Source organism: Oncorhynchus masou, chromosome 30 (assembly GCF_036934945.1).
Source record: "Oncorhynchus masou masou isolate Uvic2021 chromosome 30, UVic_Omas_1.1, whole genome shotgun sequence".
In the NCBI taxonomy this organism is placed as follows: domain Eukaryota; kingdom Metazoa; phylum Chordata; class Actinopteri; order Salmoniformes; family Salmonidae; genus Oncorhynchus; species Oncorhynchus masou.
Genome location: NC_088241.1, coordinates 21195066 through 21222898, shown reverse-complemented (window position 1 = coordinate 21222898; position 27833 = coordinate 21195066). Strand labels below are relative to the sequence as shown.

At 41.7% G+C, this 27833-nt stretch overlaps 2 protein-coding genes across 6 annotated transcripts in view; both read left to right on the top strand.

Moving 5' to 3' along the window:
• The window catches only part of dgkb (diacylglycerol kinase, beta), a 50702-nt gene extending 45283 nt beyond the window's left edge, over positions 1-5419 (top strand). Inside the window, exon 25 of the mRNA XM_064949840.1 lies at positions 3654-5419. Coding sequence (XP_064805912.1) covers positions 3654-3761 — 108 coding nt within the window. The 3' untranslated portion in view covers positions 3762-5419. The remainder of the gene's footprint in view (positions 1-3653) is intronic.
• Positions 5420-8991: 3572 nt separating this feature from the next.
• On the top strand, positions 8992-27375 carry etv1 (ETS variant transcription factor 1). 5 transcript variants are annotated; one of them, XM_064948456.1, is made up of 13 exons: positions 8992-9128; positions 9503-9619; positions 10077-10167; positions 10497-10544; positions 15129-15182; positions 19889-20018; positions 20935-21126; positions 21416-21663; positions 23547-23618; positions 23721-23789; positions 23942-24111; positions 25343-25444; positions 25616-27375. In XM_064948456.1, the coding sequence occupies exons 2-13, from the start codon at positions 9575-9577 to the stop codon at positions 25841-25843; spliced, it is 1449 nt and encodes a 482-aa protein (XP_064804528.1). In that variant the 5' UTR covers positions 8992-9128; positions 9503-9574; the 3' UTR covers positions 25844-27375. The 5 variants fall into 5 exon arrangements, with proteins under 5 accessions (XP_064804528.1, XP_064804530.1, XP_064804529.1 ...); XM_064948458.1 differs by having other exon boundaries at positions 8993-9128; positions 23550-23618; XM_064948457.1 differs by lacking the exon at positions 8992-9128 and adding an exon at positions 9147-9308.
• Positions 27376-27833: the final 458 nt, after the last annotated feature.

The window sequence follows — 27833 nt, the reverse complement described above, 5'->3', positions numbered from 1 at the left end:
TTACATACAGATCTTTCAGTCGTTATGGGAGAATCTAGTGCATGACAAAACAAGTAGTTTATAAGTGCACTTGTGTCTGTTGGCAAAACTCCACAAATCAAAGTTATGTTCTGACAATATACACTGCTCAAAAAAATAAAGGGAACACTTAAACAACACAATGTAACTCCAAGTCAATCACACTTCTGTGAAATCAAACTGTTCACTTAGGAAGCAACACTGATTGACAATAAATTTCATATGCTGTTGTGCAAATGGAATAGACAACAGGTGGAAATTATAGGCAATTAGCAAGACACCCCCAATAAAGGAGTGGTTCTGCAGGTGGGGACCACAGACCACTTCTCAGTTCCTATGCTTCCTGGCTGATGTTTTGGTCACTTTTGAATGCTGGCGGTGCTTTCATTACTCTAGTGGTAGCATGAGCGACTTACAAATTGGTGAATCTTCTGACATCCACCCACACAAGTGGCTCAGGTAGTGCAGCTCATCCAGGATATTCGCATCAATGCAAGCTGTGGCAAGAAGGTTTGCTGTGTCTGTCAGCGTAGTGTCCAGAGCATGGAGGCGCTACCAGGAGACAGTCCAGTACATCAGGAGACATGGAGGAGGCCGTAGGAGGGCAACAACCCAGCAGCAGGACCGCTACCTCCACCTTTGTGCAAGGAGGAGCAGGAGGAGCACTGCCAGAGCCCTGCCATGAGGGTGGTATGAGGGCCCGACGTCCACAGGTGGGGGTTGTGCTTACAGTCCAACACCGTGCAGGACGTTTGGCATTTGCCAGAGAACACCAAGATTGGCAAATTCGCTACTTGCGCCCTGAGCACTTCACAGATGAAAGCAGGTTCACACTGAGCACGTGACAGTCTGGAGACGCCATGGAGAACGTTCTGCTGCCTGCAACATCCTTCAGCGGTTTGACGGTGGGTCAGTCATGGTGTGGGGTGGCATTTCTTTGGGGGGCCACACAGCCCTCCATGTGCTCGCCAAAGGTAGCCTGACTGCCATTAGGTACCGAGATGAGATCCTCAGACCCCTTGTGAGACCATTTGCTGGTGCGGTTGGCCCTGGGTTCCTCCTAATGCAAGACAACGCTAGACCTCATGTGGCTGGAGTGTGTCAGCAGTTCCTGCAAGAGGAAGGCATTGATGCTATGGACTGGCCCTCCCGTTCCCCAGACCTGAATCCAATTGAGCACATCTGGGACATCATGTCTCGCTCCATCCACCAACGCCACGTTGCACCACAGACTGTCCAGGAGTTGGCGGATGCTTTAGTCCAGGTCTGGGAGGAGATCCCTCAGGAGACCATCCACCACCTCATCAGGAGCATGCCCAGGCATTGTAGGGAGGTCATACAGGAACGTGGAGGCCACACACACTACTGAGCCTCATTTTGACTTGTTTTAAGGACATTACATCAAAGTTGGATCAGCCTGTAGTGTGGTTTTCCACTTTAATTTTGAGTGTGACTCCAAATCCAGACCTCCATGGGTTGATAAATTTGATTTCCATTGATAATTTGTGTGTGATTTTGTTGTCAGCACATTCAACTATGTAAAGAAAAAAGCATTTAATAAGAATATTTCATTCATTCAGATCTAGGATGTGATATTTTAGTGTACCCTTTATTTTTTTGAGCAGTGTATAATTGTGTGTTGGGTGATTTCCATGGTGAGTTACAGACATCTCAATGCTGAATTTTGAATCAGTCAACCTGTTAAATGTTCATTAAAATGGGATGTTATCCAACTAATTATTAACAACAACTGTTATGCAAATCATGTTTTGCATACATAAGATAATTAACCCCATTCATTTGCACTTATATCATGTATGACTACATCTCTATTGTACACTGGCATAACCTTTAAAGGGCCATGCATTTAATTTTTTTATATATAACCATTGATTATTGACAACTATAACTTATAAATTCCTTAATTATCTTAGTTTAACTGTTGTACCCTATCAGGAATCAAGGTAAGACCCAGATGCAGACACGTCAAATTAATAATGGTTTAATATTCCAACAGGGGAAGGCAATAGATAGGTCAAGGCAGGCAGGGGTCAGTAAACCAGAGGTGAGGCAACGGTACCGGACGGTAGGCAGGCTCATGGTCAGGGTAGGCAGAGGTCAACAATCCAGAGGTGGGATAAAGGTACAGGTCGGCAGGCTCATGGTCAGGGTAGGCAGAGGTCAACAATCCAGAGGTGGGATAAAGGTACAGGTCGGCAGGCTCATGGTCAGGGTAGGCAGAGGTCAACAATCCAGAGGTGGGGTAAAGGTACAGGTCGGCAGGCTCAGGGTCAGGGTAGGCAGAGGTCAACAATGCAGAGGTGGGATAAAGGTACAGGTCGGCAGGCTCATGGTCAGGGTAGGCAGAGGTCAACAATCCAGAGGTGGGGTAAAGGTACAGGTCGGCAGGCTCATGGTCAGGGTAGGCAGAGGTCAACAATCCAGAGGTGGTGTAAAGGTACAGGTCGGCAGGCTCAGGATCAGGGTAGGCAGAGGTCAACAATCCAGAGGTGGGGTAAAGGTACAGGTCGGGCAGGCTCAGGGTCAGGGTAGGCAGAGGTCAACAATCCAGAGGTGGGGTACAGGTCGGCAGGCTCAGGTTCAGGGGCAGGCAGGCAGGCTCAGAGTCAGGACAGGCAAGGAGGGCGAGAAAAAGAGGAGGGCGAGAAAAAGAGAGACTGGGAACAGCAGGAGCTGATAACAAAAACGCTGGTTGCCTTGAACAAACCAGACAAAATGGCAACGGACAAACAGAGAACACAGGTATAAATACACAGGTATAAATACACAGGTATAAATACACAGGTATAAATACACAGGGGATAATGGGGATATGGGCTACACCTGGAGGGGGGTGGAGACAATCACAAGGACAGGGTGTGACAGTACACCATCAGAACCCCATAATATTTGTTTTGCTCAATTGTTTGTATACCGTTCAATTGTAAACAAACACTGACTGTGTAGGTTTAAAACATGGTTAAAACTATAATTTTGATCTAATGGATGGTTAGTCCCAGTATTAATAGCTTTGTTTGGTTACGTTCTCTTGCCCCATCCCTCGGCTATTTACCAAATCAGCGCTAGGGTAGCCGCTTTGTTGTGCTGTGTTTCCCCTTTAATTAATCTATTTGAAAAATCAAATACATTTCTTTATCATCAAATACAAACTTTTATAGCCATTTAAGCTTTCAAACATGGCCAGCTTCTCTTTCAAGTCCTTATTTTGTGCTGAACCTTTTTTTGACCTCATTTCTCATGGAAAGGTTAATTTGTCAATTAAATGATACTCCAGTAACATTAAGTTCAATCACGTTGAATATAATTTGGACATCAAGCCCACGCACAATAGCGACCACTACAGCGTTAGAGTTCATGAACGATGAACGGCACGCTTCTCTTTGAAGCAAAAAGGGTTCCTTTAATGCTGATGATACCATTTACCTTGCTCATTATTCTTCTTTGTACTACGAGGGCTATAGTATAATGAGCTAGGTACAGGCCATGACCTCCCTTGCTGTACAATGAACAGGTATGTTCATTGGGTCCATGTGCTCCATGTTATGAAAGCATTCACCAAGTATCATATCACCATGTAACTCTATCCTGTTTCCTTCACTCTCTGTCCACACCAGATTGAAATAGTGCATAAGAACCAGGCACCGATGTTGATGGGTCCCCCACAAGGCAACAGCTTCTTCTCCTCTGTGGTCCGCCGAACATGCAGCGAGAGCAAAGACTGAGTGAGAGACTTAGCCTTCGGCCTCTTCTCCAGAGAAACAAGCGCTTTTACCCATGGAAGTCTCTAGGTTTGATGCCAGAATGCTAATTTGTTAGCTCCATTTGGGTCACGAGGTTAAGATGCTAGGATTCCAATTTGTTAGCCTAGCTCCATTCAATAGCATACTGTAGCTGTGCATGCTATTTCTGCCATGGAAATGTCAGTGCTCCCCTTTCTTATTTAGAGTGAGGAACTACAAGGACAGAGGCTTTGGTTCATGATGCAGTGCCATTCCACAATGCCAACGCAGTGGCATTGTCCTTCTGGAACAGTTGTTTACCTTTCCAGATTATAACTTTATACTGTTACAATGGCATGTTTTTCTAAATGTCATTTTTATAGTGGTCTTGTGCAACGTGCCATGTGGATCAAGTCCTTTGAAGGAAGCGACACATTTCTGTCAATCATTGAAAGTCATTTGTATGGTAAGGTATTGATTTGATCTGCATCAATATTTTGAATGTGTTTGCATTTGAACACCCCAATGCATGATGGACTTTGGATTACTGTTTATGAAGTGAACATATCTTTCAGGGTGCATAAGGACAGTGATGATATTGAGTCAACATATGGTATAAGCTTTTGGTCTAAGGTAAAGTTTCAGGTTATTTGCTTCACAATTCAACGGGGCACTGACTATCTCTTCAATGTTGACTTCATCCGAGAATGGATTTAAGAATCTCAAGGCTCTGTTAGGTTTCTCGCTAAACAAGTTTGCCGGGATAATGCTCAAATGTCTTGCAGCTGGATCATAGAAACTATTTCCATTAAGGATCATAGACCAATTAAGGAAAATGAATTGGTAACAAACGCATGCACACGTCACATGACATACACTTTTCTATATTGCACGGGATATCCAGACAATTTCTTCTAATTGTGCAGTTGTACATCTTGAGTTGCATGGGATAACCAAGATCTACTGTATTCTTGAACCTGTGGAATTGTACTGTGTTGGTCATTTTGGAAGTAAAACACTTTGTCAGGGTTCAACTACTGCCTTTCTCTCACAATATATGAAATCATATCAACCTGAAATCAACCTTTTGTGTTCAGGGAGTCCTGTTTTTCAAGGCCAGGTCCTCAGGTATTTTTAAGATATAATATTGCTCAAAGGTTTATACACTAACTATTATTATAGAAAAACCTTTCAACAAATAGAATTGAGTACACCATGTTGTACAATCATCACAGTCAAGACTCCAGAGCAGGTTTTGACCTCCTTAGGTTATTGATTTGTTCAGTCTTTTTCAGCTGTTTGCTATTGAGAATGATTCCAATACATCACTGATACATGCATACATTAACCAATTAGAACTCAACTCCAAATGTGAAATTACTATTGACATACTTGAGCTGGAATTGAAGAATCAATCATGAGAATCAGTCTAATCAATTTGTATGACTGGGTTATTCAGAGACGAGAAGAAGTTCTGTATTCTCCCTCTAGATATCTGCAGAGGCTATTTGGTCTTGCACATGATATGCAGATAAGTAAGACTAACCGTAAGAATGACCTGGTATTGTTAACCTGAACAGTTTTTGTATTTTTAATTTCAGAAATCTATATCGACTTTTAATTATATTGACATCGTTCCTCCAGTTTTCACCTAAACCACTCAATAACATAATATACTACCAAAGATAAACAGAACGGAAGGCCATATTCAGATCACATATTCAGATCAGATCCATACACTATTTGAAATTCTTCAAATCTGTTACACAAGAATGACAGTCAAACTGTACATGAATAGATTTATAGACACGTTTTCAACTGAAATGCATTCCTGCATGTTTTCTAAGTACAATTCAAGGATAGAAGATTACTGTATTGGATTTCTGTCTCTGTTTAAAGTGCCATCCTGCCTATGGAAGATTTGGGTCTGCCAACTTTTCCATTACTTTGCTTTGTAAGTGCAGTGTTTGTTTTGTACAGTGAAGTTGTATTTTTGTACACAATGTTATTTTTCTGCATAAAGTATAGCTCTTCTCTGTAAATCACGCCAATGTGTAGTTCTGTTCAAAAACTGAACAGAACACGAAAACAATTAAATGTTGTTGTCGTTTGACATGCTCATCTACATGTGTTTTTACCTTTGACCCCGTTGACACCTAATGGCTCTCAATGGCACAATGTCACCTGAGACTGGTTGACTGTCACCGACAGGACACTCCCTATCCTGTTAGTGTTCTTACACCTGCTCTAAACACCTGCTATTTATACAGTGGATACACTCAAGCCATAAGAGATGCCTGTCAAACTGTTTACACCCTGATCCTTCGATGACCCTTCAGCATGCTTTTTTCTTGTTGCTTGGTTCAACTAAATCAATATATGATTAGTCTTAAAAGAAATGCCCCTTGCCAAATCTAATCATTTACTTTAGCCTATATTACTTTTAAAATAATGAGAAGAATTTTGATTGTATTACATCATTTCTTTCATAACTCCTCATTCATTATGATCTCATTTATATCTTTGCTGTAGGCTTATGTGACACATAGAACAATCAATGCCTTCTGCACAAAGTAACTACATGGTGTTGCTACTAATTCAATACAATGTCAAATATAAACTGGAACACATAGCTAATGCTTTTTTTACTAACTCTCTAGGGATGTTGCAAATGAGTGTGTTTACCTCTTTGCTTGGTGTTAGATGGACAGGACACCTACGCTCAACCTGTGTTTCTCAGGCCTCCGGGGGGTTCCACAGGAGTGACAAGATAATTCACTTCCTGTCCCCACCAATGTCTTAGGCATCAGGTAGCTTAGCAGTTGGAGCTTTGTGCAAGTAACCGAAAGGTCGCTGGTTTGAATACCCGACAAGGTGAAAAATCTGCCGATGTGCCTGTGATCAAAGCTCTTAGCTCTAATTTGCTCCAGGGGTGCCGTACTTCTATGGCTGACACGGTAAAACAACATATTTTACTGCACCTATCCAGTGTATGTACAGTTGAAGTCGGAAGTTTACATACACTTAGGTTGGAGTCATTAAAACTCGTTTTTCAACTACTTCACACATTTCTTGTGTGAAGTGGTTGAAAAAACTATAGTTTTGGCAAGTCAGTTAGGACACCAACTTTGTGCAGGACACAAGTCATTTTTCCAACAATTGTTTACAGACAGATTATTTCACTTATAATTCACTGTATCACAATTCCAGTGTGTCAGAAGTTTACATACACTAAGTTGACTGTGCCTTTGTACAGCTTGGAAAATGCCAGAAAATGATGTCATGGCTTTAGAAGCTTCTGATAGGCTAATTGACATAATTTGAGTCAATTGGAGGTGTACCTGTGGATGTAGTTCAAGGCCTTCCTTCAAACGCAGTGCCTCTTTGCTTGACGTCATGGGAAAATCAAGACATCATCAGCCAAGACCTCAGAAAAAAAATTGTAGACCTCCACAAGTCTGGTTCATCCTTGGGAGCAATTTCCAAACACCTGAAGGTACCACGTTCATCTGTACAAACATTAGTACGCAAGTATAAACACCATGGGACCACGCAGCCGTCACACCGCTCAGGAAGGAGACACGTTCTGTCTCCTAGAGATGAACATACTTTGTTGAGAAAAGTTCAAATCAATCCCAGAACAACAACAAAGGACCTTGTGAAGATGCTGGAGGAAACAGGTACAAAAATATATATTCCACAGTAAAACGAGTCCTATATCGACATAAACTGAAAGACCGCTCAGCAAGGAAGAAGGCACTGCTCCAAAACCGCCATGATAAAGCCAGACTATGGTTTGCAACTGCACATGGGGACAAAGATGGTACTTTTTGGAGAAATGTCCTCTGGTCTGATGATTCAAAAATAGAACTGTTTGGCCATAATGACCATCATTATGTTTGGAGGAAAAAAGGGGAGTTTGTATAATATTAGGAATAACTGTTTAGAATTTTCCCCCAAATCATTTGATTTTTATATTTACATTTTAGTCAGTTAGCAGACAGCTTATTCAGAGCAACTTAGAGTTAGTGCATTAATTTAGTGCATTTATAGCTAGGTAGGAGAACCACATGTCATAGTAAGTACGTTTCCTCAATAAAGTAGCTTTCAGCAAAGTCAGAGCTAGTAAGGGGGGTCAGGTGTGAGTGTTAGTGATATCTTTCTTTTGTAAAAGCCCCAGACTGCTCTCACTGTGTGCTAGTGTCCCATTGTTTGTGATGCAAACCTGTCCTCAGTTGCCCGGTGACCTGTGATTTGCTTACAGGTCAGTGCCTTCTGCAGGTCTGAGGCACACAACAATGTATCCCTTACATTAGGGGAGAGCTGCATCTTTAGCAAGTCCCTCTGGAACCACTTGAAAACGCTGTTTCCATGGTCACAAAGTGTGTGTGCTCACGTCCGTGTGTGTTGCCTCTGAATGAGAGAGGACAGAGGGAGCATGTGTTTGTGTGAGCGATTGTGTGTGTGCGTGGATGTGTGTAACTATACTTGTGGGGACAAAAATTTGACCAACTGGGGACATTTTGTCAGTCCCCAAAAGGTCAAATGCTATTTCTAGGGGGTTTAGTGTTAAAGTTAGAATTAGATTTAGGGTGTGGGTGTCGGTTATTCTATCCTTGTGAGGACCTAAAATCACAAGAATAGTAAAAAAAATAATTGTGGGGACATTTCCCATGTCCAAATGAGGACAAAGGCTATTTTAACTATTTTAAGGGTTTAGAGTTAGGAGTAAGGTTTAGGTTTAGAGTTAGGGAAAATAAAATAACATAAGGTGTGTGTATGTGTATGTGACCGTGTGTGTATGTGACCGTGTGTGTATGCGACTGTATGTATATGTGACTGTGTGTGTGTTTGATCAAGAACGTGCTCTGAGAAACGTGCTCTCAAACAAAACAGGTTCTGTACACTGGTAAGCTATTTCCTTCTTTCAAATGTAGCATAAAGTAAAAGTGTAATAAGTGACTTTTTAAGAGCCCAATTTTTGAGAAACATTGTGCAAAGTGATAAAAGTTTAAACCAACATGACATGCACACGCAAACACACAGACAGAGAGACATGCGCACAGTTGTGACACTGTTCATCACAAGTTGTTCTCTTTAGAAGTTAAAAACACATGATTAAAACTGTGCCTGATTGAAGGGTGGAAATCGGATCCAGTGAAAGACATTGACAACCAATAGGAAACGGAGAGCCTTCTTTTTCCACCGGAGGCCCCAGGAGGCGAAGCCAAGCCGCGCGAAAGCAACACTAGAGCAGAGTGTGCGCAAGCTTCAGCCGGCAGATTCAGCAGCGGGCTTCACGTCGCTGACTTCTATTTCTTACTAAATACAGGCAGAAACCCGTGAATGAATGCGGCGCATGTTAATTAGGTGAGTGTCCCTGTTCTTTTATTTACTATTTTGTGTTTACCTTTCCCTTGGAATATTATATAGAGCTTTTGGTCACGTTTGGTGGTTGTTCTCAAAATGTATCGCCAACCTTGGCACAGCCTATAGCTAGAAGTGGACCGTTTGTCAACAACCTTATGTATAGCCTACTTCTTTACAAAGGTGAGTAAACACAACTCATTGTGAGCTATGCAGCTAATATATAAATTATTTACGTTTGTAGTGGGATAATCGTAGTGCAAGTTTACTGCGGAGGTGTTTGTACCTTTTATGAATGAAACTGTTTCAGGTCGACTACCTCGGTAGGTTTAGACGGTCCATTCATTTTATTCTTCCCCCAATCCATCTTGATATAGGGTCGGACGGCACATCTGCGGACAATTCTGGCTAATTGCTTATCAATTAAAGTAGAGCATTAGCGTTACAGAATGGATGGGATTCAAGACCAACAAGTGCCTTATATTAAATCCAATGTGAGTGAGAGACAAGTTTTTATTTTTTATTTTTTAAAATTTATAATCCAAGACCAAATAACAAATAAAACAGCACTTAGATATCATGACATTGTTATTCATTATTGTGTTTATTAAGTTGCTGTAAAACCTGCAAGCTGGTCACTCAGTTGGTTGCTCAGCCACCTCCATGTGCAGATGTATGTAAGGATAGCATAATATTTGAACTATTACTGTGCAATACATGATGTTATATATTCTAAGAAATATTGTAATAACGTTATTACTAATAATCACTAAAGTGTTGCATTTCCTCTGTAGTTATAGGTAAAGAAAAGGGACAGGGTCAAGTTTAAAAGTGTGTGAGCTGTGTGATTGATGGACATCTATTGCCCTCTCAGCTGTCATCTGTGTAAGTGTGCTAGTACACAACAGAATCACTCCAGTGGGAAACATTGATTTCTTTCCTCCCTTTTAGAGGCCACAAGGGAAGACGTCTTACAGCGAGAGACCAGCAAATGACAGAAAAATCAAATTAATTAACTCTGACCTGGCCCTGGACACTGAAGGTAGGTAGAGCAGAGGGGATGAAAAGGTTAATTTCACGGCTTCTTAACATTTAGCAAAATTCAATTGGTTTGTGGCCACCTGCACTCTTAAGTAAAATCTCAATTACAACACTTTCACCTGTGAAGATTGTGAGTAGCGTCTAACAGTGGCTACAGACCCAAACTGAGTTGTTATTAGTTACACACGTGCCTCTGAATCATCTGGCCAAGCCTCCAATGGCATTCTAAGCCTATCAGCCTGTCATAGTGGAGGGAATTGTTTCTAAAGCTTTTTTTGTCCTGTTTTTTCTTCCCCTCCATGATTGTCCTCCATTGTTTTATTCTCCTAGAACTCTTCCAGGACCTCAGTCAACTTCAAGAGACCTGGCTGGCGGAAGGTAAGTGTTTACTCGTTTACTATAGTGTTGAAGCTCAACAAGCTCACTTAGTTTAAAAAACAGAGTAAGAGAATTGGAGCGAAGGAAAGGGAAAGGTAGAGATGTAGACCAAAAAATCGGCCCCAAGTTCCATTCCTACTAACGTGCAGTCCAATTAAAGCTTGTGTGGAAGACTGTGATGAGCAAAAAAAATAAAAAAAATTAAAATATATCCTTTAGTTTTGTCCAAAGTCATGCATACATGAGAGACTGTGATGAGCGTGGTCTTGAGGGAGACTGAGGAGGCTCTACTCTGTGTCATCACAAATTACCAGGAGAAAGCTGTCCGCTGCTCACTGTCTCTTCTGCTTTTGGCAAGAGCTAACGCACACGAGCCGCCACCACCGCACCATCTCCACCGGTCGTCTACCATCTCCTCACTCTCTACTCTCTATCGCTCTCTCTCTCTCACACACACTCCCTCACTCAATCCCTTTCTTTTCCTCTCGGCGCATCTCTCTAAAGATCATCCTCCATAGCTGTAGTATCAGCTGTCTTTTCCGTTCCTTTATTTTTCTCTTTGGAAGAAAAAGAACGGATTTACTTCTGACTTAGAAAAATCAGTTGGTCTGTGATCAGCAACTGAGATTTTTTGTTGTTGAGAGTTCATTTTTTTGTTTTGTTTTATTTAATACTTTTTTTCTAATGGCAAGACTTGCTCTGTGTGGTATAACTCAGACGTGATGCTTCAGGATTTAAGCGCGGGTGTCTTCTTTCCACCCTGTTTGCAGCACAGAATTTTTGGTCAGTACAGAATATTGATCACATTGTGCCTGTACCATTTTCGTGAGATGCCTGTGTTTGTGCATGTCTTAGTTTGTAAACGTGTTCGTCTGCTGCTTGTATCTACATTTGATCTTCTCTTGAATATCATTTACATATTGAAAATGCTACATGCAAAGAAAAGTTTGCAATGTCTATTCCTTACAATTGATTGCCAATAAGCTGCAGTGTGCGTTAATAGAAAAACTTGGCCTTTTATTCTTTTGTTGGTACATTTTGGATGTTACTATTGCTTTGATTACCTTTAGAGTCACCTGTAAATTAAAATATGCAGTATGTTCAATCTATGTTATTATTATTAGGTTTTAAAACATGAAATCACAAAGGTTCAGACTCTGAGTAAATAGTGGTGTAAATATGAAGTAGGATGTGGATTCAACGTGCGAGTTCTTTGTGGCTTCTATAAAAGTAATCTACATGACTTTTTAATCATTATCATTTCCCTTGTCGATATGATTGTATGCATGCGTGAAGTTTGTGCTTCCCTCTTGCTTAGGGACCAAAACAAGCCCACGACATTGTGTGCTGTATAATTTGGTCCCATCACTTTAACTCGTATTGTAAATGTACCATGAGTTCCCTTTCTACACATAGTATAACAGAGTTGATCTCTGAATGTGGGACATCATTCTCAATGCACTGCATATTTATTTTTCTCCTTATATGCACTACACATCATTGATTTATGTGGACTTCATTATGGAAGACAAAAACATGCCAACATCTTGTGTCAGCTAACTATTTCATAGAAATATTGTTTGGATTATAATTAGGCTACATTTGGTATAAATAATGCCGTCATTCTTTTGTGGTTCAATCTATGTCAGTGTCAGGACTTTTGCCCTTTGGTCTCTCAAGCTTTGAGGGGGAATTGACGTTTGATGACAGATTGAACTTTTGATGTTTTATATTCAGACCAGATATTTCAAATTCAAATAGAAAAATGTATACTTATGGTAAATTGTTTAGATATTTTCTTCAGCTCTACTGTTACATTAGTATTGAACAAGACAACCTGTTCCTTTATCCAGTAGGCCTTAGTCTCTACTGGCAGATGATTCTAGTCGTAATGTTAAGGTCTAAAGTATACAGCAGATCGTTAACCAATAATATACATTTTTATTATACTCAATCAACTGTAATGTTTTTCTGGTCTTTTTTTTTCTTCTCGGTTATCTTATTACATTTTCCACGGAGGTAGAAACATATTTCTCCCTGCTTTGCACAGGTGGATAGGCAACTTAATCATTGATGAGATTCATCTATTCTTTAATACATTTAAAAATGCTTGCAGTGTAATTTAGGGGTTTTAAAAATGAAAAGTATGCTTTGAAATAGATATTGGAATACTTTACCAGCTACTCTCTGCCAGTTAGATTATGAAGTATATACCGCAGGGCTTGTAAAAGAGTAAGATGTCGTTTTAATATTTTAGTATTTAAGTGGGGAAAAAGGCCTTGGTTCCTGATATAGATATTACTGTAAGGAGTACAGTTCTGCATGTCATGGATCAATGTGATATACGTTTCAAGATTGAAGTAGATTTAATAAATTACTTCCTGTCCATTAAGATAAAAAGGAATACCTAGCTCCCCATTTCAAAGATGTATTCATTCAGGTAATTGGAAATAAGAGGAGGAATTATGGGAGACAGACTGAATTTCCGACATTACAAACCGAGAGGTTGAAGGGTTCTGAACCTGGCCATTTTGGCCAAGGCTTTTTTTCTCTCTCTTTTTGGGAGTTCTTCAAGTATCAATTTCACTTTGAGATCTATTTGCCGAGGTTGCCACAATTTTAGGATACTGTAATTTTTTGGAATAAAATGTTGACACAAATGTGAAAAGGATAGTTGACGTAGTCTGGCCTATTGAATTCAAAGTTTTAAAAGGAGACAGTAAATCTTTTCCTCAACCCGTTCTTTTCATCTCAGCCCTGTTGGCGCGCTAGCTAGATTTGTTTGAAACCAAACACCATCAAACACCAGCACTTGTAGGTACAGGGACCATGATGGTGTTGGGTTTCAAACAAATCTTGCTAGCGCGCCAACAACAGGGCTGAGATGAAAAGAAGGGGTTGAGGAAAAGACAATGGATGTGCCACTACTGCTCAGGGCCTGTGTATGGGGCTTTGCTGTTTTTCTTTTCTCTCTCTCTCTTTTTGTGAATGGCGGCAGAGTTCCAGTTTTGGTGCTCTCCCCAGGAATTGTTGCAGGGATCAGCTGGCCCATTCACAGACTGGGTCCAGTGACTCATACATCCTGCTGCAGCTCCTGGCTGCAACATCACTTTGTCCCGCTCCCCTTTCGTTTCCGCCTGTCCGTTGCCATCCTTCTTCCCCTCTCGCTTTGAACCTTGCGACTTTGTGATGTCTGGCAGTGCGCGTGTGTTACACAGTGCTAGCAAACTTGAGGCAGATAGAAGTTGTACACGGTTGTGGTCGAGACGTTGTTGTTTTTTCTTTGAGTGGTCAGGCTTGCACTGGGTGAATGTTTGCCAGTCATGGTCTTGTGGTGGAGCCAGTATTTTGAATTGAGAGAAAGTTCTGGTCTGTAATTATTTATAGTGGCAAGGTGTGACATTATTTTGCACTAAAAGGTGCTTTGTATGAAACGGTTCACGTTCTTTATAATGGCCATATTGATGCAGAAATCACAGTGCATACCACACACCCTCTACAAGAGGGGGCTTGGCTGGCACAAAGAGTTGAAGTCAGCAGGTGCATAGGGTTTTACAATTATACTTCAGTTGCTGTTCTGTTGATCTTTATCACTATACAGTATTGCACCATACACACATGGAAAGATGAATTGTATTGTATCAGAACAGTGTACTTTATTGATAATTGTTTTACGGTGAACATTAGCTCACACAAGGCTTGACCTAATAGTTTTTCACTTGTTGTTACACAACTTATATTGTGAGAAAATAGGAGTTTTTCTTTTTCTATTTTCTTGGATTGTTTGTTTTCTCTCGTTTTGAAAAGTGAACAGATCCTTTTGAAAGGGAAAATACAGAACAACTTGATCATGTGACACAGACCTGCCTCGACATGATACTGATTCAGTGATAATGAGAATCCACCTCTTTGTGCGTAAAAATAGACGTGCTAATGACACATTTACATTTCTAATATTGCCGTTTGCCACAATTCTCCAAACTCGTCAAACTTCAGGGACCTAAAAAGTACAAATATGTGTGATATAAATATGTACATGCCTAATTGGACCCTGTGCAGAGCCTTCATTGTCTTAGCATTAGCCGAAAGCACAGGAGTGTGAATGATAGGTGAAACACTCTGGATTGGAGCAGAGCTGACTTGGCAGGTACATGTGGATTCAGCAGTGGGGAAGAACCCAATTAGCTACTGTTAACAATGGTTGTTATTGCTATCGGCGTGGCGATAGCAAACTCCTGAAGCTACAGCATCATCAAAAAACAGACTAGACAACCTCAGGACATGTGTAATCAAGAGAAAGAGGGGAAAAACAATACATTCTTTCTCCCTAGAGACCGTTATTTGAACTTTTAGCTACTCTGTTTGTCCATCGGTGCTTTATAACTTAGATAAACATTGGGAGGATTCTGCGGTTACATTGCTTTGTTCATGAATAGATAAATGTCCATAAAGGGATTTTTTAATGTCTTTAGGGGCTTTTTGCCAAAGGAAAGGATTGCGATGGTTAGACTGGATATCATGAGTCTGCTGTTGTCCAGCGGCATGAAAATCACCTTTTCCTCTCCTCTCTGCTTCTTTCTCTAGCTCAAGTTCCCGACAATGACGAGCAGTTTGTCCCAGACTTCCAGACTGAAAACTGTGAGTATATGATGCCACAATCTTATTGTATTTGTATATGTATGTGTGTGTGTGTGTGTGTGGGTGTGTGTGTTTGCACTTGTGTGTTTTTCCATGTCTCTCAGTATCCCCACCTTCACTCTCACATGTGCTCTCCAGAGAGCTCGTCTTGCAGGTTGGCTGACGGGCAGAAGAGAGGGGGTAGAATAGGTAGCTATGATATTATAGCACTGGGGTTTATTTATGTAGGAAAACATCCAAATATTTTGAGTCGTTTGCAATGAGGGATAATAATCAAATAGTGTTTTATTTATATAAATGATATAATAATCTCAAACTCCAGTATTTTATCCTCTGTAACTGTCAGTATGTGCTGTGCTGATTATACTGGAAGAAATCCAATATATCTTGACATAAATGCGCTATACATTATAATGCACTTGGTGGCACAGTACAATGAGCATTTAAAGTGAGTGGAGGCGAGGCTGTTGTTGGCACAGTGGGGTTATGAAGGAAGTCAGCCAACGTGGAGACAGAAGTGGAGTGAGTGGAGCTCAGTGGGATCCAGTGCTAGCACATGTCTTTTAGATGAGCCAAAAGGCCTGTGCAACAGTGAGAAAGCAGGAAACTGTGTCTGTAATGACCATTACCCCCCTTTATCACTCACATGTTAGATATTCACCTCGGAATATTTTATTCATTTCAATACTTTTATTTCTACATTTGTCTCAAGGAACTGTTTGGCTTTGAGGAACCTCCTACCAGTTTCTCTGAGCTCCATAGACGTACAGTATGGTACATATCCACTATAGGATCCAAAATGGTTGCACAGTAACATCCATAAGGTCTTGAGGTCCCCATGTCCTTCAAAGCCATCCAAGGCCCACCATGTCCATTGTAGTAGGAGACTGCCGACCATAGGAAACGTCCTGTTGGCATGCCGGAGCAGACTGGAGAGGCACAAACAGATGGTGGGAGGGCGAGGGCTCCGTGGTTGGGCTCTCGAGCAGGCGTCCCCAGCCTGCATCACTCCAATATGGGTTTCACCAAGGAGAGAGTGAGAGAGGATGGTGGGATTGTTTAGAGGTCAATAGAGGTCAAACGAGGTATATGACATGTGCAGTCCATTCAGTCTTACAGTATGAAGAAATATACATTGAGAACAGGTGGAAACGTGGCAATAGACTTTGAGAACACTTTTGATATAAGCTGATATTTTTGACATATTTGTTTTGCGCTTCATAGAGAAGCATTCATGTCCTCACTTTATCACCTCACTTGTGGACAATTTTTCCATGTCTCCATCAACCATAGTTAACATCAAATTTGAAAGGGAAACTTCCAGACACTGAATCTTAAGGCTTTGCACATGGAGACATTTTCTTTGTCTAATACCTTCAATGTTAGTGGTTTCCATGCTCTCATTAGCATAACTTAGCAGGGTATGAAGAAGTACTGTAGGTGGTGTAAAATGAGACCACATAATCAGCAGATAAGCTACTAACATTAACAGTAATGGCAAGCACTTAGTTTGTGAAAATTGATCCCCCCTCCCCCCCTGTTGCTATTTTATGAATGGACTGGAGAAATATCTGCCAAAAGTAGACTTCACTGTAAATGCCAAAATACACAGTTTGTAACCCAACGTACACAACTGTTGCCCTCAAGGGCGTTTTGTGGTAATTTGGAATGATTGGCACCAAAATTACATTTATTAGCTTGCAGCTAATATAGTGGCTGTATTGAGAAAATTCACTGTGAATGGCATAGCTGGTTGGGAGGTATTTCAAATATGATTTAAATAAGGGAACTAAAATAATCAGTGAAAGAGATTGTGTGCACTTTGTGCACTGCAAAGTTTAAAGTCAGAGACAAAAGGCAAATAGACTCAAATCTGTATTTATAAAAATCAATGATCAAAATGTTGTTTTGAACCAAATGCATGCTTTGGTTTCTAAATAGTGAATAGGGCCAAACAAACAATAGTAATTTGTTATCAAAATATTGAAATGCTAATAACGTGGGCAAGCAAAACGCATGTTAATTTTGTACAGAAAACCAGCCAAAGAAATTGACAGAATATTTGAGAAATTCAAATGAAATCCATTCAAAATGATGTAATTAACTGTCGTAAATGCTTGTTCTTATGAAACACAGTGATTTAGATAAATCAATCTGTAGATAATCACAGCAATTTAACATTTATGGACCTGACATTCTAAAAAGGTTTATCTGTTCTCGTTACAGGTGATGTCTTCCATATTGATTGGTGTACATTTGGCACCCCACTGATAAATCTATTGTGACATTTCCATCTCTATTTTAGGTGCCTCTCTTAGAGCGCATGAGCTGTTCTTAACATTGTAGTTCATTCAGTTCATTTGCATATTAACTTACTGTGTTGTATAACAAAAACATTTCATAAACCATAATTATAGTGAACAAAAATATAAACGCAACATGTAACAATTTCAAAGATTTTACTGAGTTACAGTTCAAATAAGGAAATCAGTCAATTTAAATAAATTCATTAGACCCTACATCTATGGATTTCACATAACTGGGCAGGGGTGCAGCCATGGGTTGGCCTTGGAGGGCATAGGCCCCACTTGGCAACCAGGCCCACCCACTGAGGAGCCAGGCCCAGCCAATAAAAATGAGTTTTTCCCCACAAAAGGGCTTTATTAAAGACATAAATACTCCTCAGCATCCCCAGCCCCCTCGTACGATCCCACAGGTGAAGAAGCCAGATTTGGAGGTCCTGGGCTGGCGTGGTTACATGTGGTCTGCGGTTATGAGGCCGTTTCGACGTACTGCCAAATTCTCTAAAACGACGTTGGAAGCAGCTTACGGTAGAGAAAGGAACATTACATTCTCTGGTAACAGCTCTGGTGGACTTTCCTGCAGTCAGCATGCCAATTGTATGCTCCCTCAAAAATTGAGACATCTGAGGCATTTGGTTGTGTGACAAAACTACACATTTTAAAGTAGCCTTTTATTGTCTCCAGCACAAGGTGTACTTATGTAATAATCATGCTGTTTAATCAGCTTCTTGATACTCCACACCTGTCAGGTGGATGGATTATCTTGGTAAAGGAGAAGTTGTCACCAACAGGGATGTAAACAGAATTTGAGAGAAATAAGCTTTTTGTGCATATGGAACATTTCTGGGATTTTTTATTTCACCTCATGAAACATAGGGCTAACACTTTACATGCTGCGTTTATATTTTTATTCAGTGTATGTCCATTGATAAATACATGTACATCACAAAACAGTAAACAATAAGTCTATGTTACTTATTGTCCCTCTTGCCATAAGCCTTTAATTAGCCAGATAAGGCTGCAGCCTCTGTGTCTGCGACTCCTGTGACGCCGTTCGACCTCGTCAAAGGTCTCCCCTCAGGAAGTACCACTTTGACCTCCGATCGATGACCCGTAAAGGTCGCGCCCCACCGAGGCCAGCAAGACCTGTGAACCTCCCCTGTGCTTTGCCACAACGTGCCCCGTGCATCATTCCCCTGGGACCCAGGCGTCAGATGGGGTGTTGACAGATTGACTCCTCCACACAGAGAGACTGTGACACTGTCACACAGGCCAAGCTGTCAGTCAGCAGTGAGAAACTCAAAACATCCGCTTCTCTCAGCTCCTCAACCCGTAAACTAATTCCTCAGTCATCAGCCCCGGAATGGACTTGTTTTACAAGGCCCATTCAAGAAAAATATACACTGGGCTGGCAATCACCCATGTAGACATTTGAGCATGGTTGTAGCTCTAAATAACCGGTGAAAAGACAAGCAATTTTAGTCTTTTTTTTGTTTGATTGATTTTCACTTCCCTTCATGATCGCTATCTACTTTGTTTTGACGTCGCAGTGTGTCTGATGCGGAATTTAACATGAAAATTGACCAACCTCTTCCTGTCAACTGTAACGAGGAAATGATTGTGCCCTATTCTCTGCATAAGTAAAGCACTTTGGGTGTATACTCTTCTCAGTAGTTGTGGATGTTCCTGGTACAACCTCGTGTGCATGTTCGTGCACGTACGTAGCCTGTGTGTTTATTAGCGATGACACGGTAGCTCTCCAGGTACCCAGGACTGACTTGATCCTGACTGACTGGGTTTTCATCAGCGTGGCCAATTTAATTAGTGTTGATCATGACTCAAGATGATGGGACGTTGATCAGGACTGATTTGGCTCTTAACAGCTTCTTAAATGCACAGGCCACTGTGGGAAACTGGACATAGGTACAGAGAGTGGGCTCAGATCAATGGGCCTTGTTAGTGTTGTCTGGACAGTATTGGCAGTTAGCTGAAACGTGATATGGATTTAGTGGAGTCTAGCCCTGTTTTGAGATTGTCATATTTCAGGAATGAAGAAAGTGAGTTACAAGTGAGTGATGACTGGGATTCTGGACTTAGAATTAGAAATAGTCTGCATAGATATTCCCGGCCCTGTCCTTAGTGATAGCAGTGGAGTAGGATGAAGTACTGGATATGCTTTTATGTACACCTATTACCCAAGTGTTGAGCAAGGATTTTATATGTGGTGGAAGGGCCTTCAAAATAGGTTTACTTTCCATGTTGATATGACTATTGTACATTTGGACATATAGAGTACTGATAAATAATGAATTAGTTACTGAATAAATGTTTCAGCATCACCAATCTAATGTACCTTTCCACCTGTCTCCTCTCCACCCCCCCCCTCACACATACATGTCGTAGTGGCATTCCACGGACTGCAGCTGAAGATCAAGAAGGAGCCCCACAGCCCCTGCTCCGAGCTGGGCTCCACCTGTGGCCAGGAGCGGCCCTTCAAGCTCCACTATGGGGAGAAGTGCCTGTACAACATCAGGTAGGTAAGCCACAGCACCAGTCACTTTCCCCTATCTGGAACCAACAGAGCCAGATTGCATACCAAGAAATAGACTAACACCCAAAAAATGAACATCCTAGGTTTTGGTGGTTTGGAAAATATCCCGTGGGATATTGAAGTAGTATTTATTTGACCTGTAGAGACATCTCACAAGGATTCTGCAGGTAAATGTGGTTTGATTAAAAATAAACATTAAACACACTATGTGCAATCTTTTTTCATCTCCACAGGCTGTCCAATATATCTCCACACTGTTGGATGGATAATGACTGCTTCATTATGATAGCTTGATAAACTACAGTCCTTCTGGCTTCCCACCCTGTTTTCAATGTTGTATTACTTAATTACAGTCATTCCCTATGAAACAAAAGGCCAGGTGCTGTGCTAAGTGTTTCAAGTTGGATGCACTTGACTTGGAATAGATCTAGGATATTATACTGTCTACCTAAGGTGCAAATTCAATTCAATGAACTGCTTTTTCAAATGAACCAATATGCCCATGGCACAAGAGTCGGCTAGTTACGTTAAATCTTGAATTGATTTGACTTGTGATATATTGCATTGTGATATATGCTTATGATATTACAGTACCATGTACGTCAAGGGTCATATTGAAGAAGTATTCTAGAAGAGGTGACACAGAAGTATTTGAAACCCTAAACATATATGCTAAAATATATATTTTCTTAAAGAAGGAAAATGTTGTAAAAATTCAAATTCAAAATTTTGTCCAAAAAGTTTTAAAGCTGTCATTTTGACAATAACTATAACATAAAAGACGATTGGATTGCGTTTAAATACTAGGCCACACTACAATGGCTTCTGTCAAATGGCATGCTTGGATATAATGTAAAAACAACATCAGACTGATCCCTCCAACCCGTGTGTCTCTCAGTGCCTACCAGCAGCACAAACACCCCACAGGCATGAAGCCCTCCAGCCCAGCGACGCCCCCCTGCAGCACCCCCGTGTCCCCCCTTCATCATGGCTCCCCCACGACAGTCCCCACCCCCAAACCAGACAGGACGTACCCCCACCTCCAGCCCTCCCAGCCCCTCCCGGACAGCGCCTACTCCATGGACCACAGGTACTGTACTACACAGCTACTGTATACTGTAGGCTACCACTACATCATCTTTAAACTGGCACTAACAAAACATTATCGACATAGTTTCAAGTGCACATTTTACGTTTATTTGATCATTTTAGTTCATTCAGTACAGTTTTACCAGAATCTAGATGTACCATTCTAAGTAGACACACGTGTTGTATAAATTGTCAAGCTTTAGGTATAAACATGTATTTATGTCAGTCCGTCTGTCTCAATCGGCTATCATGAAAATTTGTGAAAATGTAATATTTTTTGTCTTTGTCAGATTTCGACGTCAGCTGTCGGAGCCCTGCCACTCGTTCCCCTCCCCACCGTCGATGTCTCGGGACGGAAGGCCCATGTACCACAGACAGATGTCCGAGCCCAACATCCTGTTCCCCCCACAAGGCTTCAAGCAGGAGTACCCCGACCCCTTGTTTGAGCACCCTGCCATGGTCGGGGCGCCCATTCCCCCCACGTACCCCCCCTCCATGATGATCAAACAGGAGCCCAGGGATTTCACCTATGACTCAGGTGAGTGGGCGTGATGGGTGTCTTCTTATTTTTGGGGGAGGAGGGGGTGGCCGTAGAGATACAGTAAAATATGTTGTATTTAATATTGTGGTGTCATTATCTTATTTGGTGTTTTGTTAGGATCCCCATTAGCTGTTGCGAAAGCAGCGACTCCTCTTCCTGAGGTCCACACAGAACATGACACATGAGATAATAGAGAACGTTAATAGACAAGAACCGCTCAAAGACAGAACTACACACATTTAAAAACTTCACACGTAGCCTACATATCAAGACATACGGCCGGCCTGTAGGACATGCTTTGTGGAGTGTCAAAAAAAGCAGAACATCTCTTTATTACGGCCGGACCTCTCCCCATCTTTACAACCATTGAATCTATAACTAGGGTAAGAGCTATAGAAAAATGCAGCCTACTGTATATTTATATTTTAGTGTCCATTAGAGAAATATGAGAAATTCAACCAAAGGACACTCTTTTCACTCAATAATATAACCAAATACTTGAGCATTTGGACCCACCACAGCATCAAACCAGATAGTTGTCATTTGAGGAATGGGCCTGTTTATTGGATTAACCCATTATTAGCGCAGGGGGTTCTGGTTTGGATGTCTGTGCCGGGCTCCATTTCCTGTGGTGCTCTAATCTTTGTGCCTGGTCACAGTCCGCCCCCGCAGAAGGGGTGGTGGAGTGTTCTAACCCCCCGGGTCCCAGAGGCCTGAGGCCACGCCGGGGCATGAATGAATGAACCTGCACTGGACTGCTGGCTTCATTCATAAGATAGAGCCAAGGAGAGATTACTGTGGAGTGGTGTAATAGTGTGCCCAGTCAGGGTGGAATGTGGCATCCACTGCAGATAAAGATTTCAATATCAACAGCACTGAGCTCCCTTTGAGTTGGCCTTCTCTCTGTAACATGAGCCCTTTTCAACAGGGACATGTTCATAGGAGAGTGCAACCGAAAACATTTGCAACAGAAAACAAATGTTTCTAGATCCAGGTAGTCCTCACTATTTACATTTGAGTTATTCAGCAGACTCTTATCCAGAGCATCTTACACTAAGTAGTAAGTGCATACATTTTCATACTGTTCCCCTGTGGAATGGAACCCACAACCCTGGTGTTGCAAGCGCCATGCTCTACCAGCTGAGCCACGCGGGACGGTTTGTTTCAGTCTGTTGTCTCCAGTTTGGTGTCTAATGAACATTACCCTGCAAACATTGACACAGGTTTCCATTTTGGCATGGATGAACAGGGGGAGTCCTTTTCCAGCATGTTTTGTTTCCCAGATTGACCATTTTGGCAAATTTATTAGCTGTCATTCTGCAGCTTGGTTACTAGACCAGGTCTGTCGAGAGGATGGGAGGGGAGCCTGGTAATGTCATTAGCAGTAATTTCCTCTACAAGCCCATTACTTTGATGAATTAAATTAACAGGATTAGTCATTTTATTGACCATTCACTTTGTAACTGTTTGATTGTAACCAGCAGCTGTAATGTGGAAGAGGGCCAGACATATACAGTATAATATTATACTGTTGTAAATAGTACCAGTGAAGTTGTCGGCAGTGAAACAAAGTCATCACAGCCATCATGCTTCACTGCTGAAGAAACAGAACAGGCAGAAAACATGGCCGGCATGTTATGCTACATTTACTCCAACGCTGCTAATAGGTTATCTTGAGCTTAGCCAAGACTAAGACACCACACTGTTCAGTACCAGTTTCATATTGTATGCTTGGTGTTGACTGAGCTCCAGTGTGATGCTAGAAGACATGTTGTTTTATCAGGGGCAGTGAGTGAGCAGTAACTGACTGCTCTCAGATATCTGATACTGTCCTAATGCTCCCTTAAGGGCTTCTAACACCCATTCTCCCCTGTCTCCAGCAGAAGTGCCTAGCTGCCATTCTGTCTACCTGAGGCAAGACGGCTATCTGGCTCACAGCAGCAGGACTGAAGGTGAGGGATGACACTTGGAGACATGCATGTTGTTTGGGTTATTCATCCCGTCCAAGTTGCCGTTTTCCTAATGCGATTTCTCAACACTGTCTCGTCTCTCAGGCTGCATGTTCGATAAAGTCGCGAGACATTTCTACGACGACACCTGCGTGGTCCCCGAAAAGGTTGAAGGTGAGACGTCCAAGAGTTGACACATACACTGCTGCTTTCACTTGTAATTTCAATCAAATACATTTTAAGCCATTGAAACATGTGAAATGACAACCTCCTTCCACCATCCCAACTGTCCCTCCACCCCCCTCCTTTTTCCATCCCCCCTCTAGGTGACATAAAGCAGGAGTCAGGTCTGTACCGTGAAGGTCCAACCTACCAGCGCCGAGGCTCACTGCAGCTCTGGCAGTTCCTGGTGGCTCTCCTGGACGACCCGTCCAACTCTCACTTTATCGCCTGGACTGGCCGGGGCATGGAGTTCAAACTCATCGAGCCTGAGGAGGTGAGAGCATGCCTGTCTCATCATATTCCACATAGAGTATCTTAGTCCCTTCAAGCAACAGGGACCAGATTATTCTGATCATTGATTTGAGTTTGAGGTTAAATCTGCTCTTTAAACGGTCAGAATAAATGTGTTAGGAAACGTTTTGAACGAGGCAATGTGTCGTACTGGCGTTCTTTTTTATTGCCTCACCACGTGCTAAAAGTATGTAATCTGATCAAATCAAACACACTGTCAACCGGAGGGTGGCCTACTAAATATTTCAATGAACCTGTTCCTAAAAATATAAACGGTGTTGACGGTTCGGCCCTTTGAAATGGAACAGGTCTGGGTTTGTGTGCTCACATCGCAGACAGAGGCACAGTCAGTGTCAGTGTCCGGTGTGTTGGTTGGGTAATGGTTAGTGGAGTGTGTGTGTATGTGTGTGTTGGGGGGGGGGGTGTAACTTGGCATCGGCCCACATGGCCCAACTCAGTGCGACCAGCCAGCTGCAGCGAACAGGGCGGCCATTCATACCATCAGGTGACCAAATGCGCTAACTTTGGGCTTTGGGTGGCCGTAAATTTTGCCTTTGGCCCGGGCAGGTGTAACACATGAATGAGCATGAGGACATGAAAGGGGGCGCAATGTTTTTAGTGTTGGGTCCAGGCAAAGAGAGCGAGAGAGAGAGAGAGAGAGAGAGAGAAAGAGCAAGAGCGAGAGCGAGAGGGGATGAGAAAGAGTCAGAGAGCGACAGGGTTAGAGAGAGAGCGACAGGGTTAGAGAGAGAGAGAGAGACGGGGAGAGAGAGAGAGAGAGAGTGGTATACAGAGACAGTGGGAGTAGGGCTTTAGAATGGAGGATGGGAGGTTGTGTGGTCTGGTAGACAGGTGCTGTAACATCTGCTGCCTGCTCCACTGGGTGGGTGACAAGTTCCTAATGAACACATCCCTGTCAAGGGGTGTGGAGTCTGGTTCCACTCTAATTGCTGTTATTAGGAAATATGGATTAGTAAGCTTTGACATTTAGACAACGTCATTCCATTCTTACCGGGAAGTTGTGTAACAGGGGGTGTGTTATGTTCTTACCTCTTATTATGCACAAGGAATATGTTACAAGGCTGAAGCCACTAATCCTCAACCAAACATAATGAACGTGATCTTTCTATGACATTCTGGTTCTATTCATTTCACCGAGGCCATTTCCCCTTTGTTTACGTGTGTCTGTCTGTTCGTGGATGTGTGAAACAAAGGTTGCACGTCGATGGGGAATCCAGAAGAATCGACCAGCTATGAACTACGACAAACTCAGCCGATCGTTACGCTATTACTACGAAAAAGGCATTATGCAGAAGGTAAAAGAGGCCTAAGGCTGCACCCTGACAAGAGACATATGACGATGGTTCTGCGTGTGATTAGCTGTAATACCTTCTTCTCCATAGTCAACCATGTGCTCAGATAAATGTCCCTTTGGGGACAATAAAGTTAATCTCATTTTATCTTATCTAATCTTATCTTATCTCCAGGTGGCAGGGGAGAGATACGTGTACAAATTTGTGTGCGACCCCGAGGCTCTGTTCTCCATGGCCTTCCCTGACAATCAGCGGCCCGTGCTGAAGACGGACATGGAGCGGCAGATCAACGAGGAGGACACAGTGCCGCTGTCACACTTTGACGAGAACATGGCCTACGTGCAGGAGGCGGGGCCCTACTGCAACCCGCCACACCCGTACAGCGAGGGCTACGTTTATTAACGTAAAGCCCCAAGATGCCGAACTGCAATGTTCTTCACAGTCACTACGAACAGGGGGGGAAAGACTGTCATCCAGAGGACCCCGACTCAGCCTCGCTCACAAACTCCACCTTTTTTTCTTCACATGTTTGTTGACCTCCAAGCCGTACTGCAGGATAGAGAGTGCACTTTATGGACTGACTGACAGTGTGTGAACCTGCGGGGGCTAGCTATGTAATTGGGTTGTTTCAGATGTTTATGTTGATTTTAAAGGAGGGATTCCCCCCCGAGCATGCCGTATTCGTATGAAACAGGACTCAAAGGCCGAAGGTCACATATGGACATATTCCTGCAGTCGAGGCAGGTGAATCCTCAGAGCTTGAAGGGGAAAAAAATCATCCTGATCTTTTCGACAGTTACAGGAAACATCCTCAATTGTTTCTCTCAGTCCTCTTTTTGTTCAATTGCCCTTTCATCTCCATCATGTGTACTTTCTTACTCATTTAAGTGAATAATGCAATGTATTGTAATGACATGCTTTTAAGATACTTTTATGGTGAAGTGACATAATTATATACTTGAAACAGTAATGTAATTATACCAATCTTAGTTGACATCTACATGCTGCCTTGCTGCCAGTTTTAAATGTGCCCCTTTGCCAATACTGACTGCCCAACAGTGCATCATGATATGACTCAGTTTTGGGTTCCTTTTCAAAACTACATTGACTGTGTAGACCTGTAGGAATTCGACACGAAACGGTCAGATGCAATCAAATTCACCCTAAACATACTTTATTATATGTAATGCAAATGAGCTGTATTTAAAAGACAAATGAAGCGGAGACTGTACCTTTATTTAGTTTTTGCATTTTTATGTATATCACACCAGCAGTCGACTTAATGAATGACATATTTAGAACAAACATTTCATTCTGATTTGTCCTACATTATATGACGCAAATGGTTTTTATGTTAATGATGTGTAGCAGTTCAGCCATAACACTAGTCATCTGATATTTCAAGGCCACAATGTGGGAAATGTACAAAACAAATGTTCCTTTTAAATCCCATTACACAATGTTGCTTTCCCCCTTTTAAAATGAAAGGTAATGTGAGGAATGGGTACCGTACAAAAAAGAGAAGAACATGCTAAAATCACATCTAACTTTTCCCTTTTTTTGCAGACAAATTATGTAAATGTTGCATACAGGAGTTGCATTTTAATAAAAAGGTATCAGAAATATTTGGAATTTTATAGTATTATAAAGATCCATGTTATATATGAAATAGGGTTTCCATGTGTTATCAGGTAAATGCACATTGGTTGCTGCTTCTAATTGTAACCGTCATTTTATAGTCTAACAATAATGGCGTCTGCAATTCTGCGTTCTATGTTTAATTGTTTTGTTTATTCACATGTTTTGTTTTATATTCTTCAAAAATGAAAAAAATGAAGTCACCACGATGAAGTTCTGTAAAAAGTTAACAGGTTGGGATGGGATTAGCAATAGCCAATAATTCTGTAATAAAATAGTGCTGAAAAACTGGTAAATGCGTGATTGTCACCCATGAAAATATATATATATATTTTTTTTTACCATGAATACAATATTTTCTGATTTAATTAAGTCTTAACAAGTAAACATTTGTAAAGATAATAGACATATGGGATCTTGGTGAGCGATCTATGGCAACTATTGAAATAGAAAATATAATTTCTGTCGTAATTTCCACAGCCAATCTTACCACAAAACCTCTTGTTGCATTTAAACACAAATATTCTGTAAGGTTTCAAAACCACATTACCCAGTAGATTTACTGACAAGCATAAACACAATTAGAGCAGTTCAACCAAGCATGTGTGGGTTGGTGTAGAGAATGGCAATGGAGAAAAGTAACTCGTCAATTTCCAGGTTGGTGGGGATACTCTCTACCGCAAAGCATTTAGCCAAAAGTGACACACAAAGAAAAATCTATGTCTAATTTAAAGCAGTATTTTTTTTCATGTTG